This window comes from Solenopsis invicta, chromosome 7 (assembly GCF_016802725.1).
Source record: "Solenopsis invicta isolate M01_SB chromosome 7, UNIL_Sinv_3.0, whole genome shotgun sequence".
Classification (NCBI taxonomy): Eukaryota; Metazoa; Arthropoda; class Insecta; order Hymenoptera; family Formicidae; genus Solenopsis; species Solenopsis invicta.
Window position 1 is genome coordinate 13,478,991 of NC_052670.1, and position 22,583 is coordinate 13,501,573.

The 22,583-nt window shown below is 29.7% G+C and overlaps 2 protein-coding genes across 2 annotated transcripts in view; one reads left to right on the forward strand and one right to left on the reverse strand.

Annotated features, from left to right (window-relative positions):
- Positions 1-22,583, forward strand: part of LOC105193964 (transcription factor SUM-1) — a 117,975-nt gene that overhangs the window by 85,051 nt on the left and 10,341 nt on the right. The window lies entirely within an intron of this gene.
- Positions 1,701-8,952, reverse strand: LOC105203470 (glucose dehydrogenase [FAD, quinone]). The gene is made up of 4 exons (XM_026138844.2): positions 8,637-8,952; positions 3,159-5,000; positions 2,714-2,895; positions 1,701-1,890 (listed from the first exon to the last, which is right to left on the reverse strand). Exons 2-3 carry the CDS (start codon positions 4,935-4,937, stop codon positions 2,749-2,751), a joined length of 1,926 nt encoding a protein of 641 aa, XP_025994629.2. The 5' UTR covers positions 4,938-5,000; positions 8,637-8,952; the 3' UTR covers positions 1,701-1,890; positions 2,714-2,748.

Consider the following 22,583-nt stretch of genomic DNA (forward strand, 5'->3'; position numbering starts at 1 on the left):
CCTTTTTCTAGACGTCTTAGAGCCACCATTTGAAGGATGTCTGTAGACGTCTATGCACAATCGATTTGCAGTCAACTCTCAAAGCCTGACTTGGATGAGTCGACTTACAATCGATATATGGACGGTTGTACTGTTAGGGAATGTAGAGATTCAGCGGAAAATTTAGTAATGTCGCCCGATCTTAGTTTGCTAAATGCGGATGAATAATTATGGATGAGTTAAATTAATATATTATTATACGCGAATATTCTGCTTTGACTCTTTATTGTCATTACTTTATTAAAAAATTATGATATTGCAATGTTTCTGGAATATTACTGGCATATGCCATGAGATGTTGCAGGCATATTGTTAATTTATGTTTCTGCAATGTCTCCATAATATTGTATTGCAATCTGCAACATTGCAACATTGCTGCAATGGTACTGCAGTTTTCTGTGCTGTATGGGATATTATATTATGTTATATTCAGCAGAGACTCATCATGGTAACTTATGTGTTCGCCCATATTCCAGCCAATCAGAGTACAAGTCACGTGATGAATTGGCGAGTACACACGCACACACACACACACATATACATATACAGTAATATACAAGGTGTCACAAAATATTCGTTTACGCTCTCGTGGGTTGATAGAGCAAGTAAAACTGAGAAAAAAAGTTCTTTACCATTTTTCAAAATTCGCAATAATTACCGAGATAAAAATTAATATAGTCGGTAAATGAACACATAGTTTCTCTACCCATCGCACGTGGGGACTGCCCGATCATCGCCAAAACATTGGCAGCCGCGGCAGGCGGCATGGTGAGAAGGGAGAAGCAGTAATGGCTGTCTTACCCACCTCATCTAATAATCTTTAGGTGCGTGCCTTTATTGATATATTAATTTTAAGTGAATTATATTTGTCGATACATTTGTACTCGTAGCGTTAGCCATTGAAACACTTTTGTTTACTTATGTTTGTTTGCGCTGTTTTCTGATATGATTTTGGTTTAATATATTAAAAAGGGTAATAATTAATAAGAATTACAATAGTTAATATACTTTGAAATGCAACACATTGTTTTAAAAGGTAAATAAATAGGCCTTTGGATAAGTAGACTAAAAATAATAGAAAATTAATGCATATTTATTCCAAAAAAAGAACTAAAATGAGTAACAATTTTGGAACCCTGAATGTCTATTTGTACATTAGGATATTATAAAAATCAATTTCTGGACGCGTTTTGTACTGCACAAAGCTTTTATCAGCGGTATCGTTTAAATGACAAAAAAGTAAAATTATTCGTTACAATGAATATGTTTAACGTTCAAAGTGATATCTTGGATGTCACTACGAATTACAGAAAGCTAAATTCAAATCAAAGATGAACACGCAAAAATATACAAAAAATAAATAAGGAAACATAAATAGTTAAAAAATATAAAGCTAATTTTCATGTTAATTAAATAAAAAATTAAATTAATAAATTATGTTAATGTAATATGATTGTAGTCTTGCAGATTGAGCAAAATGATTAAAAAAGTAATTCTTGTTCAACCATTTTTCGTTTTTGGATGAGAATGCATAGAAGTCACATTATGTGAAAATTCTTTGTTACGATGGATGAGTATTGATAGTCAATTCAAGAATTTTCTATAGAAAATTCGTGGTAATAGTCAATGCTTTTAAAAATAGGAACGAACAAGAGAGAACGTGTTCAACTTAGATCGGTTTTTATTTGTTACTTACAGGTCGTCTCTGTTAGTCTGTGACTTACTTGTCATATTAATTTAAATAAAAAAATGGCCAACAATGGTTGAGATCTTTCTGAAAACTTTCCGCAACAATTGGTGTTACATATAGAATAGTCTAAGATATACATATACACGGCGTCCTATAAAGTCCTGTAACAAAAAAATTTGCAAATAATCTTAATATAAATATTAACAAGAGGGATGATAGCTTTCGCTTTTAGCATTTTGTTATATCTCTTATGGAATAATACTACTGAATAATACTCGCGAAAGAATTATTGAAACTAATACTGTACGATATTGGATTCGAATGTTCTTCCAATAATTTCCAATAGTTTTTTATGAGTCCAATACTATTTTTCCATAAAGAATATCTAAGCAAATGTTAAGCAGTGATTTATTAACTTTAAATGCTTATATTTCAAAAATTATAATACAATAGTCTGGTAAGATAAGAATTTTTTATTTAAAAGAATTTTAGGAATTTGCCCTTTAAAGTAATATATTAATAATAAAAATTAGTCACCGCTAATAATTTAAAATATTTGTCAAATGATAATTTATTAAACTGATTTAATATTTATCAACTATAAAAAATTATATGATAACAGCTTTAAAATGTGAAGTATGCATAAGGCAACGACAGAATCAGTTAAATTGCAAATGTGAAATAGCATTAAAGTTTGATTAGACTTCAAAATCTTTCTATATAGCAGTTATTCTTTATTAAATGTTTATTAATTTAATTTTTTATTTGTAATTTTTATTTGTAAAAGCGCTTTCTAGGAAAATTACAAATTAAGTAACTTTAAATTAACTGATAATTAATTAAATTTATTAAATTTTGCAAATTAATTTTTAAGATTAAAAATTACTAATGTCTTTTATTTTATCGAATATTCTCTTATGTATTTTTCAAATTTTACGTATAAAATGATAATCAAATAAAAGTAGAAAAATGATATAACCTTACATTATTCACATTACGTTTATAAAAGTTTATCTTTGTCACAATTTCTTCAAGTAATTCCATTCTTCTTTGATCAGATCTGCCGCCTTCTCCGCGATCATAAAAACAGGTATATTTGTATGTGCCGCTACAATTTCTGGCATGATCGATGCATCTGCTACTCGTAATCCTTGAACACCAATTACCTGCATAACATTAAATATGAGAAATTAATATATATTATTCCTGGTAAAAATTTTCAATTTTTCTATCGTTTTGAATGTGGATTTTGATTCGTGAATTCACTAATATGAATCGTTTTTTTATTAGAAAAGGATAGAAAACGATTCATATTAGTGAAATTTTTGATAGAAAATAATAGAATAAAAATCATATTGTTTTGAATATGGATTTCGAATATACTACATGTTATTCTTCGTAAACCTCAATGTATTTTTTAAGAAAATACCTTTAATTTAGGATCGACGACAGCAGTTGGATCTCCCCTTGCTCCCATTTTACAAGTTCCAGAATAATGATAAATCGTGGAGCTTAATAACCTTAATTGGCATTCCCAATAAGCATCAGAATCATATTCATAATTGTCGCATTCAGTATAATTAATTTTTAGCAACTGAGAATCTAATGCCTGCATTGTCTTCGTTTGACTGAAACGTATTGCAGTTCTAACACCAGCGATCATTGTCCTCATATCGTCTGGATCGTCAAAATAATTTAACACAATCTCTGGTTTAACATTAATGTCGTTAGCCAATAGCGTTATCCGACCACGACTTTTTGGTTTCAACAATACTACCCCATTGCTCCAACCATACGTGCCAACGTATTTGCTCCATTCCTGACGTACAGATTTTTTCAGATCTAACATTTCTGGAAAAACGTAGTTTTCTTTAAATGAACCACTGAGAAACAACATTTCGATATCCGGCAGACCATTATGTTTTTCTGGTTGTTTTGTATTGACGAATCCGACGGCTTCGCATCCACCAATAGACGTGAATGGTCCCTTTTGCTTTAATAAAAAATCCGTTAAATATGGATTAATAGGATTTAATTGTTCAGACATTAGTATACTTATTGATGCATTTATTGTCCACGTTAATCCAAAAAAGACTACGTGATCCATAAGATTCTCGCCGACTGGCGCGTCTTGCACGACATCAATACCTAATTTGGTAAGATGTTTCGCTGGTCCAATACCCGACAGCATTAACAATTGTGATGATCCGATAGCGCCTGCGCATAGAATCACTTCTTTACTCGCAAACACACGTATAATTTTATCATTTTTTACGAACTTTACACCGATTGCTCGATTTGTAGCACGATCGATCAGCACTTTTGTCACCGTACTCTCAACAGTCAAATGAAGATTGCTGCGATCGCGTATGGGTTGCAAGTATGCTCTATTGCTGCTCATGCGAGTACCTTTAAAAGTCGTGGTCTGTAAATATGAGAAACCTATTTCGTTTTTCCCGTTGTAATCTACTATTGGATATCCCAGTTCTTTGCCTGCTTCGAGAAATGTTTTTGCCAACGGCGTGCGAAATTCTGGGTAGCTGATGTGCACTGGTCCATCGGTACCATGATAAACAGTATCCGATTCTAGCTCTGGTACGTGTATTGTTTCTAATTTTTTAAAATACTTCAGAATATTCTTGTATGCCCAGCCATCGTTTCCCATCTCGGCCCAACGATCATAATCATCGCTGCTTCCTCTGTTGGCGACCATATAGTTCAATACACTGCTACCACCAACTACTTTTCCTGTTGATAAAGCGCATTTTTTGCCATTCATACCTTGACAGTACTTATCGGATGGCTTGCTTCGATGATCTCGATTGATGTTGGTTTTTTGTAAAACACCAGCTAATAGCGGGATATCCATGTATAAGCTTTCATGAGGTCCATCTTCGATCAGTAACACTTTGATCGAAGAAATCTCGCTCAATCTCGAGGCTATAGCCGCACCAGCAGTTCCAGCGCCAATCACTATGAAATCGTACGTGTCTCCGGATTGCGGTGTCATGTCCGGTACTTGTTCGGCTGAATAACGTTGACTCTGTTTCCAAAAATTCCAGATTCCCGTGCCCAGTCTTAATACATTCATTAACCTTGATCCATCTGTATCATTGCCGTAAAGGTTGTTGTACTTGTTTGGTAGATATAGTTGTAATAGGCCGATGATGATGGCAATCAGAACGAAAAAAATCGATGCTTTTTTCATTATGTTCCTTGAAATAAGTGTCCTTTTTCTGAGGTAATGATACTGGATGCTTGGTCTGTGTACCTATATTATATAATAAATACTTTTAAAGATGTCACACGAATACAGATTACAATTATAAACAAGTTTGAAGTAGAGTCCATGTTATCAAATTGAGACTCAATTTTAACTTTTTACTGAAACTTTTGGGAGTTCTCTCACAAGATATGTTTAAAATATTTAAATTATCACTGAATCATTGCAAATTATTCCACAGGTATTGTTATTTTCTATGCTTCGTCACTTGGCAGTCCGGTTCGTAGCACCATCCAGTCACAAGTGAAATGTTGTAACGTTAAATTTTTTTGTATAATAAATGACTCGTGACGTACTTGTGACGTAGTACAATGTTTTTTTTTTTTTTTTACTATGGATTTTCGACATATGGATTCTGTTGAATACGCAATGTGAGATGATGTAACATACTGACAAAAAAAACTTGTCAAAAGTCAAAGTTAAAACTAATGTTTCTGAATCTTCGGTTATTTAAGTCTTTATCAATCTTTAATTACTACTAATTACTACTAATTTAATAATACAATATAATTTAAAGTATTTATGTTTTTTTTATAATGTTTAATAATAAATTATTATGAATACAAACGGAGAAGAATAAATAAATTTTGCTTTAGGCTCGTATGTTATATAGACAGATAGATGAATAATGCTAATTCTTGCGACATGATTGATTTTAGCTTTCAACTTGTATGTTTTAATTATCTTCCTATTGAGTTATGTAAATGGAATTTTTTTTATAAGATATAACAAATCACGAGCCATTGCTCACGGTTTGATGATCAAATAGCCGATTGCACGCGTGATCTCAGGTTTTGATGTGAAAATTATATTGGAACTTTGTACCTTCCGGTAAATTTATTATAAAAAAAATTTTTTTTTAAATAATTTTTATAAGTATTCTCTATATTTCGTACAGTGAAACGTCTAAAAGAATGAAAATTGAGCCTGCAAGTTTTCACTCTGCGAGATTGAAACAGTAATTAATCTATTTTTTCTATTTATGTGCTGTAATGATAGAATTGGAACAATAATATACATTAATTAGAATTTACAAAATTTTAGTTTTTAGAAATAAGACAAAATTTAATTTTATTATTTATAGTACTTTAAAAATGATGTGAAAAAGTATATTTTAATTATCGTATTTTATCATCAAATATATTATTGCAGAACATAAATAATAGAAAATTTTTTATTATACAAATGAAAATTATATAAATTTGCTGAAAGGTACGATACCAGTATATTTTTCACATTGGAATGCTGTTGAGAACGCGAGATCGAGCCCGATCAAGCTGCGAACGATAGTAAGGAGATAATGGTGATGCCTTCGAAGCCGAATAGATATGTGAACTAATTTCGAGTACTAATATATGTAAACCATTTTAATGTGATTTTGTAGCACAGATTATCATATCGTTTTATTGATATGCACGAATTTACATATATATGTTCCACTTTATTTTTATTTTATGTAGATATTCTATTTTAAAAAATACTTTTCTTTCTCGAACTGCCACAGTCAACATCAAGGCCAGATGAACTCTATGGATAATTATATTGATGTGTGTGTACGTATGCACGTGTATGTATACGTATTTGCACTCGAAGAGCTCTACTCGTTTATTCAACTTCAAAATCTTAAAGCTGCAATGTTATGGCTATTTTGATATCGTATTAAAATGCTCGATTCAATTTATCTTCGGATTATGGAAATAATATAATTTACATTAATTATACGACTACACTTATGGGCGTACTTTTAAAATAGGGTGTTATAAATATAAAACTTGAAATGAGGTTACCTAAAAATTTATAAATAAAAATATAATTTTACTATTAGTTTTGCGTAGCTTAATGGCAAATTTTGATCAAATATTGTTACACCTGTTACACATATAAAAATGATAACGAAATACATTTATACTATTAACATAGTTTTATTTAATATATATTAATTATGAAAATAAGAGAAAGAGAGCAAAAGAAATAAATAGTATATACATTACATGTTGTATTTTGATTACTTTTAAAGTATTTAAAACTAAAAAAATAGATAAAAATATTTTACTTGCGGACATTATTCTCTCGACTATTTTAGAATAAGATGCAGAATGCATGATACAATAGCGGTAAAAAAAACTGTTTTATGCGTAATGTACAAAGTAATGAATATCAAGTTTGTCATTTTTATATAATTTATTCACGCTATCCTCAAATGTTAGTGACGAAATGTACATGTATCGTGGTAACAGCTTTTTATGCATTGATATATTTTAACGATTAATGAGACTCTAAATTTCTCTGCTAAGAAAAGATTAAGGAAACTTTCGAAATTGTAAGAAATAAATTTTAAATTAGTAAATAAAATTCGTCGTAACGGCTTAATTATTTTTACGTATATAATCGTGTTGATATTTATTTTTTATTATTTATCTATTTATCCTATTTATTTATTTTAAGTAATTGTATAACACAATATACTGCAAAAGAATCAACTAGCATACGGAATAAGGTCAACAATGATATTCGGTTAGACACTTTTTACACACTTTTGAATTTACTTTACACGATCTGTAATCCGTGCCAGATTTCAGGATAAAAAAGCTATCAGTTATAATAGGAAAATTATGCTAGGAAGAATATAAGGAAGACGAATTTATTCAATGTATATTCTTTTTATGTGCATATATTTCAATATATATGCGTGCATTTTAATTTTTTAATTGTACATATTGTACACGGTACATAAAATTACAAATAATAAATTATCCTGACACAAATTATAGATCGCATAAATGGATTAAGAATAAATCGTAATGCTAATATACTTAATAAAAATGAAAAGAAAACGGAATGTAGTATCAGTTTACAGTCCACAGATAATCATCTGCAATGTCGGATTCGAATACTTCAGTATTTATCAGGCTTGGGTAGTAACTAGTTAAAAAGTTAAAATTTAAACAAAAAGTTAAAAACTTTTAATTTAATTTTAAATGCGTTAATTTTTAACTTAAATTAATTATTTTTAGACATTAACTAATTAACTTTTTTTTACGTTAAATTTTTTTATTTAAATAAATGACAGTATAATACCATCGGTACCATCCTCAACACATGTAGAACAAATGTTTGTAGTGCAAGTGGTTTACTATAGATACGAATAATGATTGATGACTTACGAGGAAAGTTAACTGATCATTTTGAAATAATGCTCTTATTAAAATTTAGTAATTACTTTAATAATGATAAATTTTTTAATAGGATTCTATTTTATCGGTATATCGTATATAAAGTTATATTTTACATTATATACGTAAAATCATATTTTTAACAATAAAATGTAAAAATTGTAAAAGAATACGTGTCTATATAAAAAACAATGTTTCTTTTTTACTTGATATAAACTTAAATTATAAATAAAACAAAAAATTTATTTTATAATTTATATTATAATTGTTTTGTTATTAGGATAATGCAATTGTTAAAAATTACGATATTCTAATTTTATTTGTAAACAAATAATAATTTTCAAAAAAACTGTTATTTTAACTTAAGTTAATTTAAACTTAATGTAATCTAAATTAATTTTATTTGTCATTAACTTTAATTTAATTTAGTTGAAAAAATTTATTAACTTACCCAATTCTAGTATTTATATATCGTAGCTTATTCGTTTCACTGTTCTCGGCTTCTCGGTCCGTCACTTATCGCTCACAGTTGTGTGCTGATCTTGAGCAAGCAGCACGATTTCTATCAGCGCGACTTCTTGTACTTCTTTCGAAAGCGTGCGCGTGGCCAAGAGCGCAACGAACATGTGGTCAAGTATCGGGATCGACTCTAAAAAAACTATTTTATGCGCGGCAGTAACAGACGATACAGCATTATCGTGATTCTCCCATGGTATAGACGAAGTCTCGACTAAAGGCGGAATAGATAAATATTTAAGTGTGTATCTCTTTGTCGTACACAGATAAGATATTTATGTTATAAATTCCGATAAAACTCGAACTTAAGGTCGCGTGTACAATGGAAAAATACTAGATACTAGGAATATGATTTAGAATTTTAGAGCCTGTTTTCTCCATAGTTAGATAGTAATTAGAGTTAAAAAATTATAAGTTAACTAATAAAAGTTAAAATAACTTAATTTAGTCAATTTTAAATGAGTTAATTAATAATTTTCAACTAATTATTTTTAAAACAATACATTATATCGGACTAACAAGTTTAAAACGCGAGAATAGAAGATTTATGTCAGCGGTTTTTTTTGGGGGGGGGAGTGCCGATTAATAATTTTATAATTGATGCAATTTTCTTTATGACCGTGTTTCAAGTCCGACAAAATGCGCGCAGTTTGAGCTCAAAATTGTAAAAATAAAAAAATTATTAATCGGCAGCAAGAACTGCTGACTGACATAGTCCTTCTATTCTCGCGTTTTTATTTTTAAAACATATAAACCTTAAATCATTAATTTTCTTTCTTAATTTAAAAATTTACTCCCGCATATAAATAGAAAAATACAATTATAAAAAACGTATTCCCCAATAAAAAAAAGTATTTCTTTGTTATTTTATTTTTTCTTTTATATTTCAAATTTACTTTACAAATAAAATATTAAATTTATTTGACGATCCATATTGTAATGATTTTATTACTTTAAAATAATATAAAAAATTAAAAATTTATGACATTATGATTTAATAATTTAATAAATAATACTCTCAAATTAACTTGTAATTTAATTTAGGTTAAGTTAATTTTAACACAATTTTTAACTAAATTCATGTTTGTAAGTAAACTAATTTCATTGTCCATTAACTTTAACTTAATTTAGTTAACAAAATATATTAACTTATGACAAATTATGATTTGGTTGTTGCAAAAATTGGAAAACTTTATACTTTTGATCATTGTCTGGAATAAGTATTTAAGGGATACAATTAATAAAATAGTAACATTTTAAAAGGAAAATCTTTTGTCTTTTTTTTTTAAATCACAAAACGCAATTAAAAGAATTGAACTTTTAAAGAATCAAGTTAAACATGACAGCGACGAAAGAAAAATACATCGGCAAAGTTTGATATCGCTCATTGTCAGACAATTCGTTCTCGGAATATCGTGGGCACCAATTTAAAAAATATACTTTCGAGAAAATTGCTCAATCCAATGACTTGATCGTCGGATTGTAAAATATCGTCTATGTAATAATACTTTTAATATATACATTCTATCTTATATGCTTGGTTATTTGACCTTCTTGTCTATAATTTGATGTTAGCACACACAAGCTTTCACATTTGATAATTTTGACCGTTAACTTATCTAATTTTATCTAATTTTCCTCTTGTTTTATATTATAGATGAATAAGTTATGTTGCATGTCGTGCGACGATTATGTCTTACATGCGAAACCACTGTACGTATATATATTACATTTATTATGGAAATGAATTCCAGATTGCGAATCATTGAATGATTCTCCGTTTATTCTACGAATTCTCATTTTATGAGAATTCGTAGAATAAACGGAGAATATGCCTTTTGCTTCTAATTATGACTGATAATGAATATGAATTGTGCAAACTTAAACGAAAAACATAGGTTTACAAACGAGATAATCACAGATGTTGATCCATGATTTTTATCTAACATTTATATTTTTTTGCAGAGATTGAGACGACGTTTTTAGTATTTTTATGAATAAATATTATCTGGACATATAAAAGTTAATTTATGAATTGTTACAACCTTCTTTTTTTTATTTAAAATCAAAGTTGGAACACTTTTTTTGGAAAATAGAAAAACAGTTTTCACATTTTATTTTTTACTTTGCGTGAACTTTTTCGAAATTTTAATTACAAATCTTTTGAGTTAAAATTTCAAGGTAAATATATAAGGAATTTTTATAAGTTACTGCATTTATTAGTTTTTAAGTACGAGCTAAAAAAAACTTTAAGAAAAAATGCCGGATTTTATCATAATATTACGTTTTACATTCTATTGTATATTGACTAACGATATTTATTTTGTAATAAAAATTTTTGTATTATAACTATTCAAAACTTTTATCAATTTAAAATTAATAATAAATCAAAGATCAAAACACACGATAGATATTCATGCCAAATGATAGATATATCATATATAGATATATATATTATATATTAGATATATCATATATATGCGCAAGCCGATATTTGATGAATGGGATTCGGAAGTTTGTGGTGAGATCTTATATTTCGTGCCATTGTGCGTGAAGTGGTGCGTACACGTGTGCGTGTTCATGTTCAACAGATCATGCATCAAATGAGATTTGACGATCGTCACATACACCATTTGCACGCAGTGTTCAGCGTGCGATACTGGACACTGTTGCATGAATTTTCGAACGCTTTAATGACTTAATTGACATGATAATGAAGATTGAAAAAATCTTTTTAACAATGCTTACATACATCAAGTTTCATACAGTTATTGGTAAAAAAATAGAAAAGCTTTATACTTATGATTATTGTCTGGAATAAGTATTTAAGGCATACAATTAATAAAATGGCAACATTTCAAAAGAATCTCTTGTCTTTTTTTGTTAAATCGTAAAGCGCAATTAAAAAATTGAACTTTTAAAGAATCAAGTTAAACATGACAGCGACGAAAGAAAAATACAGAGACAAAGTTTGATACCGTTCTCAGAATATCGTGGACAATTTAAAAAATATAATTTCGAGAAAAATGTGTTAATTTTATATGAAGGTTTTAATCCTCCGTGGTCCAACCGGGAATTGAAGATCTATGCAAATTTTTATGTCTCCAATTTAGCCGTACAAAAAAAATGTGAAAAATGTGTTGAGTAAAGCAATTGTGAAATTGTACTTTGAAATGTTGAAAGAATTTTTTTAAATAATAAAATTTTACCAGAATTTTTTTAGATTTTTTAGAGCTCAAATCCAATCAGCAGATAATGTTTTTAAGTATTTATTTATCATTAAGATGTTTTTTTTAATATTTAATAATTTTTTGTAAATATTTAATAAATATTTAAAAGCATTGTTTGCTAATTGAGAAAACACTATTTAAAAACACTATTAAACAAAGACTATTGCACAACAATGACTTAGTTGGACTACGAAAGTATTACGGAAGATTAATATTCAGAAATTTTTTATGCTATATTCAATCATTTTGGGTTAATTCATACTGTATGTTGTCTTTTGTACTCTTAAAGAAATTGTTTTTTTCTTGCTTCGTATTTCTTTCTTGTGTTACTACCCTTCGTTTTTTTTTCTCATACGTTATACCAGTTTTTGCTCGATTTGATTTTTTAATCGAGTACTTGTAATTTAATCAATTATAGATCTAATAAAAAATAGTTTACAAGTATATTTTCAAAAGTTAAAAAAAATGATAATTAAAAATATCCTTTTGTTAAAGATAAAATAGGATAGCATAAACATGAAATCTTTTCAGTGTTCATTAGCGGACGCAGAGCTCCCAAAATTGTCCGGTTAATTAGTATCGGTTAGTGAAAGCTTCTGCAAGAGATCAACGAGACACGTCGGTGATCGTTCATACGTCCGTTTGATAAATCGCGAGACGACGTTGCGATGCTCATCGCCGAGAGGAACGTCCGCAAAAACGAGCCCGGTAACAATGCGATGCTAAAGCCGGTGCCACTTCGTCGCGTCGCGACGCGACGCGCACACGGTCGGCTATTAAAATAACTTGGAATTAATTAGCGTTAATGAATACTATTGGCAAGCACACGTACAAATATATATCTTGCATATACTTTTTTTTTTTACTGGAATTTAATGATTTCTTCGTGATTCATTTGTAAACCTTTTGAGTTTCTTTTGTTCAAATTACAAGACTTTTTTTTATACATATAATACAGATCTTTTAAAAAAACTATTCCTTTGCACGTGAAACCGACCATACATTATACCGTTAGTATGTTTTTTACATTCTTCTTTCTTTTGTAGCTGACACACTTTTATTAATGACACAAGTCACACTGGGTCACAGAGACACTTTCAGAGAAGAATTTGGAGCAATCGCAAGAATTTTGTACAGAAGAGAAAGAAATTTTTTAATTTTAATTAAAATTACGAACAACTTGCAGTAATGAGCTAAAAATCAACTTGTCGCATATATTTAAAAGAACGAACACGTATCTTTATTTCAACAATTCAACAATAGTTTTCTGCCTCTAATTGAAACATAATAATTTTTTATGATATACGAGTGTCGTGTAATGAAATGACTGCTATGTATTTGCGAAATTTTTAATAAAATATATCAAAGTTCGTTATTTTACAAGTTTTGTAATAAAATTTATATAAGAATTTAATTAATAAAGGCAATAGAAATGAAAATATATAAGATAATATAAGTAGGTAGAATAAAGAAATTTTCAAATGCTTGTTTTAAAATACCTTGCAATAAATGTTGTTAGAACGCATATATGCACTGAAATATTAATGCGTTGCAGATGATAAATGCTTTTATAACGACGATCATTATATAATGCACAAGATCTACAACTGAAATTATATAATTACGTTACACGTACATTTATTAATGTTAATTTATATTCTTCTAATTTATATATTTATCCTTTGAATCAACTTTAACATAAAACTAATTGATTTATTTTTATTCGAAGTTTCTTTCCTCTTACTACGAACACGTTACTCGTACTGTAAGAGGTATCCCAAAAGTAAATTTCTGTAGCCTTAGAGAAAACCGGTTTGATGCGTAATTTGGATCCTATAGAGATATTTCGTTGGAATACGTTAGCAACACGTTCAGTCACATTCAGTTCACTATCGGTTACTTTCACTGTAGCGAGCGACTTTGAGTTATGATGATACTGCAAAACGTGTCCAGCTGTGAAGTATGTGTTGTAATTCAGTTTTTTACCTAGAAAAAAAGAAAATACCGTCAATTTTATTACCAATTAGTGATTGTATATGGAGAACAGTGTATGAATGTGTAAATAGTTGTCAGGGACGATCAGAGTGCGTTGAAGATCATGGAAATTTACAATGAAGCATGAAGTGATAAGCTGTACAAGAAACACAGAGATTATTACAGCAATTCTATTTTTATCTGATTCTTACCTTTGAAAAAAAAGTTGATGAACTGATCAGTTAACTGACGAAATATAAAGTTACTGATTAGTAATTAGTTTATTGAAACAAGTTTATCAACTTTTTTTTCAAGGGATTGTAAGTGCTCAAAAAACATTTACATAGTAAAAGTTTTAGCACTAATAATAAGGTCAAGGCTGTGGTGAAATCGAGTGGCTCCAATCCAAACGAGAACAGATTTTTCTGCTTTTATTGAAGAACTGGTGTCACGTTATGACAAATGACATTTAAATTTTAATGATGGTTATGTTAAAAATTGTTTAAAATTATATGGATAAAATGAATACTTTTCATAATTGTTCCATCTTTTTTTTAGGGATAAGGAAACTAATTTTTAAGATCATTGTACTGAAAGAAATTATTAAGTTTAAAAAAATTAAATTTTTGATAAAGATAATTAATTGGAATGTTTAGTGACAATAAAATCAAACTTAATTTTGAGAACTTACATTCAAAAGGAACTGTTTTATTAAAATAATGATGAGAAATCTTTTAATACTAATTTTATACCATTGTATACGTCTTTTACTTACTAGAAAATCGGTTAACCATCCGATTCATATGTCTTGGTGAAACAGCAATGAAACATCTTCTAAAAATATTAAAAGTTTACTTAAGAAGGTATTATTGTTTCAAGGCTCAAAAAATCGATTTTCTTTTTTGGAGTTTTATGAAAGTATGTACTTTTAAGAATCTACTTTTACAAATTTTTTATTAAAAAATTATTATTTGGTCTACCAAAAAAAAAAAATAGTAAAAGTCATTGTTAACTATTTCTATATTTTAGGCGATAATATCGTATAAATATGAACACTGTTCAGCATTCAGTAATCATTGAACACTTCTGCACATGAATTTAATTGGAACAATATAAAAATCTTAAATGAAAAGAAATCTTTAAGAAAAAAATTAATATCTGAAATAATTTATATACATAAAACAAGGTTTAAATTTTTAAAAAATGACACCGAGCTGCCTGACCCGGTATACTCTGAATTATTTATGAAAATTTGCTCTTTCTTCTTTGTTTAAAAACTAATATGCTTTTAATCTGTTCTTGTTCAATCTTGCTCTCATAAAACTGTTGTTTTGCATTGCGGATACATGACACAGCACCGGCACTTTTGAATATGTATAAATTTAAAAAAATTTTTCTTTTTGTTGTTCATTTGTTCATTACCCATTATGTTTCATTTATATAGCTTTATGGTATTACTTCTTTACTTTATCTGCACATTGTACGAGTAATTGACGAAGCCCCGTTATTTCATCTAATGTAACTGTTTTGGACAACTTTCAAACTTCATTGTATGTATTTCTCATTTATTTGATACTTTGAGAACGATTTAAAACTAAGTTTAAAATGTTTATCAATTTGAATATAATAAAATTGCATATATGCACGACCACGTTGTGTCGATTCTTATTGATATTTTTTATTTTATTGACTTTTGTTTTTACTTAATTAACTTCGTAACTTAATTAACTTTTAAACGATGGCATGTTTTCTAATTGCAACTGTAAAAATAGAAGACATTTGGATCAGTAGATTTTTTAAAAGTTTTAGGAAACATTCTTTTGTGAGACTTTGTAAAAATTTTTGGACTTATCATTAATCAACTATTCTATTAAGACCATACAGAAAACTTTTCTCTTTTTCAAATGTTTTATTTTACATTGTTCTTGTCTCCCGAGCGGCAATCTTTTCTCTGGGACTCGAAGACATGTAATGTTCAAGCGCTCGATACATACTTTGTTCCACGAAACGACCACATTATAGGCTGTGCTGCCGGTGGTTATGCCCATCAATTCCATTCATAAACCTACCGTTGAAAATGCTCTGTACTGGGAAAAAGATCCTTCAAAATTTATTTGTGAGATATAAATTTATTTAAATACAACATAATAAAATTTTATTCCTAGCATGTAAATTAATAAAGAAAGAAATATATTTTGTATAAATGTATATTTTGTCATCGTAAAATTTAAATTTTTTTATAATCATAAATGTCGAAGGAGACGTCAGGTAACATTTGTTAAAACATTTCGGCTTTTTTTTCTCCAGTAGAGCTGTAAAAAATTAGCAGTTTTAATCATTCCTTTGCCGGCATAAATATACTTGGAGGTGAATATCCGAATCATTGAACTTAATGATTTATTGTTATTTGGAATTCTCCGAGAGACCTATCTGATAAATCATATAAGAACAAATCTTAAATTTGTTTGATGTTTTCTCCTTTTGTCAAAAGATGGAAAAATACGTAAATATCTAGCAAGTTCCATCTACCTCTGATTGAGGCCAATGGCTTATTTATATCAACTTGTGGAACCTGGCGGGCAATAACGATGTTGCGATTTATCGTCTGCCATTTTTTTGATAGTTACGCTGAGGAAAAGGTCGAAATGTTACTTGTTTCTTTCGATATTTGTTGGTTATAAAAAGTTTTGATTGTATTGACAAAATATAGAGATACATTTCTGTGAAATATAGTTCTTTTCTTATTAATTGGTTTACGTGCTAGGAATAAAATTTTATGTTGTAGCTTTGTGGAAAAATATAGCCTAAGCTGCTTTTTATATTTCTTCAATGTCGCAAGGATTTTGTTGGCTAGCTAAATTATAACGTTGATAAATCGCCCATTTAGCTTTTCTGTTTTTTTAGCGTCAACGTTTTTGTTATTTTTCTTTAACCGTTCGGAATTTCGTTTTCATCCAGATCTTTTTTACGCGGCCAATGCAATCTTTTTTTTTTATTTTATCGCCGTAAAGATTACTGTCCAAAAAGACTTTAAAGTAAACATTCTGCTACTTTCGCGTCATTTTACATTGTATATTTTTTTATTTTTAAAAAAAAAAGAATATTTTAGTGGGATATTCTTAAGACTATAAACTTTTGAATAAAAGTAAAAAAATCTTTTAAACCCTCAGAATACAATAAAAATTTTATATTAAATATAATTAGTGTTTTATTTATTACTTGCACTCTGATTAATGTAATATAAATATAATATAATTTAATGTAATAAATATAAATATAATTTTTGTAAGAACATTTAATGAAAAAAATGCATAATATATATAAAACAATAATATTTTATTGTGTAATAGTCTTGTATTCTTACATAAACTTTACGTACACCGCGAACGGATTTAGAATTTTTTGATCGTCCACTCAGCGAAAGCAACAAAACAAATTTTCTTGGGCATATGTTAACATATCCAATTAGAAAATTTATTGCATGTAATATATTTTAGAAATCTTTTTGTTGCAAAATTTCATGATATTTTGCAGAATCCTTTCAGAAGTATTGCAAATGAAATGCTTCTTAAATAATAAGCTGTAACAGGTTTTAATTATAAAAACGTCTGAAAATTCTAAAAAAAAAACAACATTTCGTGGTAGGAATAGCAAAACACTTGAATTTTGCAAAGCACTTATAACATTTTTGAAAAATTCAGAGTTTATTAAAATCGAGGATAGAAAGTTACATTTTCTGGATTCGTTTCCTCTCAAGAATTTGTAGGCTCGTGTAGAAGAGGCCTGACGAAACGAGAGACTCGTTTAGATGTTTATGGTTTTTGCTTGTGTTTTGCTACAAGACGAAATCCATTAGGACGGAATACGAAACGAGCAATTGCGAAGGTTGACCAATGTGAAATTCTTAAGGCCTTACGCGGATAACGCGTCGCTGAGATATCGAGCTATCAGCGTGAGAAACAGAATAGTCGATAATAATTTGAATTCATACGTGAGAAGTTCAAGCGTGCGAAGAATTGTAACTGACATTGTTGGTTTCCATTTTGCGAGGGGCATTAAAGAAATTATCCTCTACTTTGCCTGTGTAAATTATTTAAATTTCCGACTGACAGTGAGTTTTCTCTCGTAATCACAGAAAAAAATTAACATAATCAAATCAATAATTCATTGCTTCTCATACACAGAAAAAATTTAGTATCAAGTCAACAATCTTTGTTTCATATATAAGCAAGAATGTAAAGTATTCTTGAAAGAACTTATAATCTTAAATAGATATAATTTGTTTACACGAAGAGGAAAATTTTCTTCATGTAAGTAAATTATGTCTGTTTAAGATTATAAATTCTTCCAAGTAAATTTTATATTCTTGCTTATATATGAAACAAAGATTGTTGATTTGATATTAACTTTTTTTCCGCGTACCTAACCAGGAATATAAAATCTTGGAAAAATTTATAATCTTACATGAAGAAAATTTTTTTAAAGCAAATTATATCTGTTTAAGACTATTAAGATGCTAACTTTTTTTCCGCGTAGCTTACAAATCTAAGCGGTGTTTCGTACGTTCATCTCGCATTCGTCCTCGCATTCGTCGCGTCGCCGAACAGGGGAGATGGGCTTCGACCATTCGGGCTATTTCCATCGGGCTTTATTAAATTCAACGTTCCATGAGACAAAGTCGTCAATTAGAGGAGACCGGTGGCGGGCGCGTATGGTCGAGAAGAAGCGATTACCCGCCCGTCACGCGTCGGCGTGCCGGTCGAGCAAGCGTAAAACGCGAACGAGCTCGATTACGTAAACAGCGACACGTTAGAGTTTACGCTGATCAAGACAAATGTGCCCTTACACGCACATGTATATACGTGTCGTTACCTGGAAACCGTTTGCACGTGGCAAGGACACCTGCATGTTTCCTTCTGATGTTCACAATGTCGCGGCTGACGCTGCCTCTTCTTCTCCACCCTCCGTAATCTCCGGGCTTCCTCGGGCCGGATGCTGAGATGAACTCTCGTTACGCGACCCCGGGACGGGGGGTGCGGAGGAGCGGGCTCATAATTCACGATTGCGTTAGAACGTGTCCCGCATCGTGCACGCGCGTAGAAATGCGCAGTAATCCTATCTATACCGAGATTGCAAAAGGGAAGGAGAGAGAGAGAGAGAGAGAGAGAAAAGGAAAGAGCAACGCTGCCAAGCGACTCGCTGAAGCGAAACTCGCTAGCGCGGTGCCTGATTATTTTAATTGATGCGCCGCCGTTACGTCCCATTTAATAGGCGTTATTCGAAAACAGCCGTCGTCTTCCCGTGCGAAGCCGAAAAACTTCGCGGGATTCGCACGTATAAGATGCGCGGGATAAAATGAGATATAGGAAGGGGATGGTAAGCGGGATATATTTGAGAATGTAAGCTGTTTGAGCGACACTAGTTTGATCCTGCGTCGCACACGCACGAGACTTGAACTTCCGATCTCCGATCTCGCGATGTAATTTTGCTCGGAGGTATTTATTAAATACGACTCGTGGAATTGAAGGACACTTCTTCTGATATGTTTTTGATGTTATTTTTATTTCTAATATTGCTGTGTCAGTCATTAATCATTAGATCACTATAAATCTGCTCTTTCAGAAAGGATTTTTAATTTCTACAATCTTATGTTATATAAAAATAAAGCAATGTTAAGATGAGGCATCTAATTCCTATCTATAAATCACACCTTTATCGAATTAAATAAATTATTGTTTTGAGTAATGCATATAATTTTATGCATTTGCGGAGTTTGTCCAGTAGTCTTGATGTATGCGTAAAGGAATACTTTCTAGATATGCACGATGTGGGACGAAGTATGAAGCGAAAGTTTTGTTGCGGATCTTTGTGATATTTTATTAGAAAAAAAATTCTTCAAATTTTCTTTAGATAAATCTAGTGTTGAATGAAGAATATATTAAGAATGTATTCGTCACAAATTTCCATTGTCTAATTTAAATCTATCTGAGAAAATTAATGTGTATGCAAGGTAGTTATTAAGCTTATTTTATTTTATATTTTAAAACTTTTCCATTTACAAATAAAATATTTTTTCTTTCCTAATAAGAATTATGATTGTCCCTGTATCAATTTTATTTTGTAATATATAAAAAAATAATAGCATTGAATTTGGAAATTTTTTTTGTGGATGTACGTTTATACACAATTACACGGAAAGAATTTTCTTTTAGCATCGTTTTATAACAATGTAAACGAATTATTTTATAACACGAGAGGTCTATCTCACAATCAGTCATAGCGGTTCTTGGTGCCAAATAATCATTTTTTAATTTTTGAATTTTACAATTTTTAATTCAAACTGCGCTTCGCATCTTCGTCAAACTTAAATTATTTTATAACTTAAATTATTTTATACTATAAAATTATTATTTTTCTTTTAACCATTGTATTAGGTGTTAAACTTAGTTTTTTCCGTTTTTTTTTTTTTTTATTGCTTGAAGAAAGAATTTATTTCAATCAAAATGTGCATTAACTGAAATATTTCCCATCGTTTTCTATTACTTTTTTTCCATCTTTCTGGCAAAAGTTGAATTTAGCGACGGTAAAACGAGCGGTCCTTCGAAGCAAGCCATTAATCCACTCATTTTCGGACTAGTTCGTAATTGGAGGAATGTGTATCGGCGAGCGCGTGTTACATCGATCGGAAATGATTCGTTATTAATCCGATGGGGCTAGTCTGAAGAATAGGCTGGGAGCGGGAGAATATCCTATTCGAGTTCCAGCTCTTTCACGGTTTTTGCAACATATACATATGAAGTCGCGTATTGTCATGTAAAAGAATTATCCTGCGTCGATTACTGGCTACTGATAGCACTTTTCGCATCAATTTATTATTTAATCGATACAATTGTTGGTTCAAGTGTTCTTTGAGAGTTTGAGTTTGATTTTCATTGAATAATGCTTGCAATTCGGCGTCCTCAAACTTTTTCGACTCTTCTGAACGTTCTTTGTCTTCTACGCTGAAATCACTCCTTTGGAATTGTTTAACTTACAAAGAACGTTTGCGAAGTTTTGCCTCAAATTTAAACGAGCTTTTAATATGTTATAATACAGATAAAAATAAGGGACACATTTTTCATACGTGCACTAATGCACTTTTAAGGATGAAACACTCCTTTGAAGAAAATTGGTTTTTTTTCTTTCGAAGCGTGTCGAAACTATAAAAGATAAAGAAAAATGTTCTATTTGAAAGTTAAGTGGCTTGAAGAGTACTTTATATAATAGTGATTCAAAAATCTTTTTAATTTTTTTACGCTTTTCTCGATCACTTACCTTTTTTTTCAAAATTTTTATTTTTTTTATAAGCAAAATAAAGCTTATTTTATTACGAATTTAATGGTATATAACAAAGTTATAATGCGACATTTCCATTTTCCAAAAATAATTAAAAATTTCTCCAGAAGCATGTGATACGTTCGCTCGATACTTCACGCATCAAATTTTGCTCGTATTTTTTCGTCATAGGAGACGACGAAAACTTTTCGAAGATAAGTATAATACTGATAAGAACGTAATGATAAGAGGATATCCTCTTCTGTTGCTTTGCTGATAATTATGAAAATATTTGTTACAAATTACCGACAACTTGCAACTATGCGGGAACTTGCTGATGCATTGTCTACGTACATTGTTGACACAAATGACTTCTATTATTTGTAATTAAAAACAAGTTATGAATAAATAATAATTTCTTTACCCATAATTCGTTTTCCATACATATTGTGACATATTATTTAAAAAAATTGACTAATTTTAGCGGTTAAAAAATGTTACTTTTATTTTATTATTACTATTATTATCATTATTATTATAAAACTCTTATTTTACACACACAACATTTATTGTATTGTATTGATTTGTCTTCAATGCTCTTTCGCGTAGCCAACGCCATCTAAGACAATTCCGTTTTATAAGTAATATCGAATGTACGGACGGGTGGCGTACCATGCGTTTTGGAGTGATTTTTAATTATTTTTGGAAAATGGAAATGTCATATGATAACTGTCATATACCATTAAATTCGTAATAAAATAAGCTTTATTTTGCTTATAAAAAAAAATAAAAATTTTGAAAAATAGGTAAATGGTGTAAAAAAGGTTAAAAAAAAAAAATTATCACTATTATAAAGTACTCTTCAAGCCATTTAATTTTCAAATAGAACATTTTTCTCTATCTCTTATAATTTTGACGATATACGCTTCAAAAGAAAAAAACCAATTTTCTTCAAAAAGGTGTTTTATCCTCTAAAAGTGAGATTGGGCGTATAAAAAATACGTGCCCCTTATTTTTATCTGTATTACAACATATTAAAAGCTCGTTTAAATCTGAGACGGACACTTCGCAAACGTTCCTTGTTAGTATCATGTTCTTGTTGAGGATAAAGCTTATTCACCATTAGTTTAAAAAATCAATCGATTTGCTTTAGCTGCTTTCTGCAGATCAAATTAGTGACGAAGTATATGGTGAAAAATCGATTTATTACGATTTATTTTATATCGATTAAAATATATCATTGCTTCTACAACAATTAAGTTAAATAAGTTAACTAAAAAAATATATTAAATTGATTGAAATTTAACTTATTATTTACTTTACTGCATACGTTAATACGTACACTTCTTACTTTGAAACTAAGC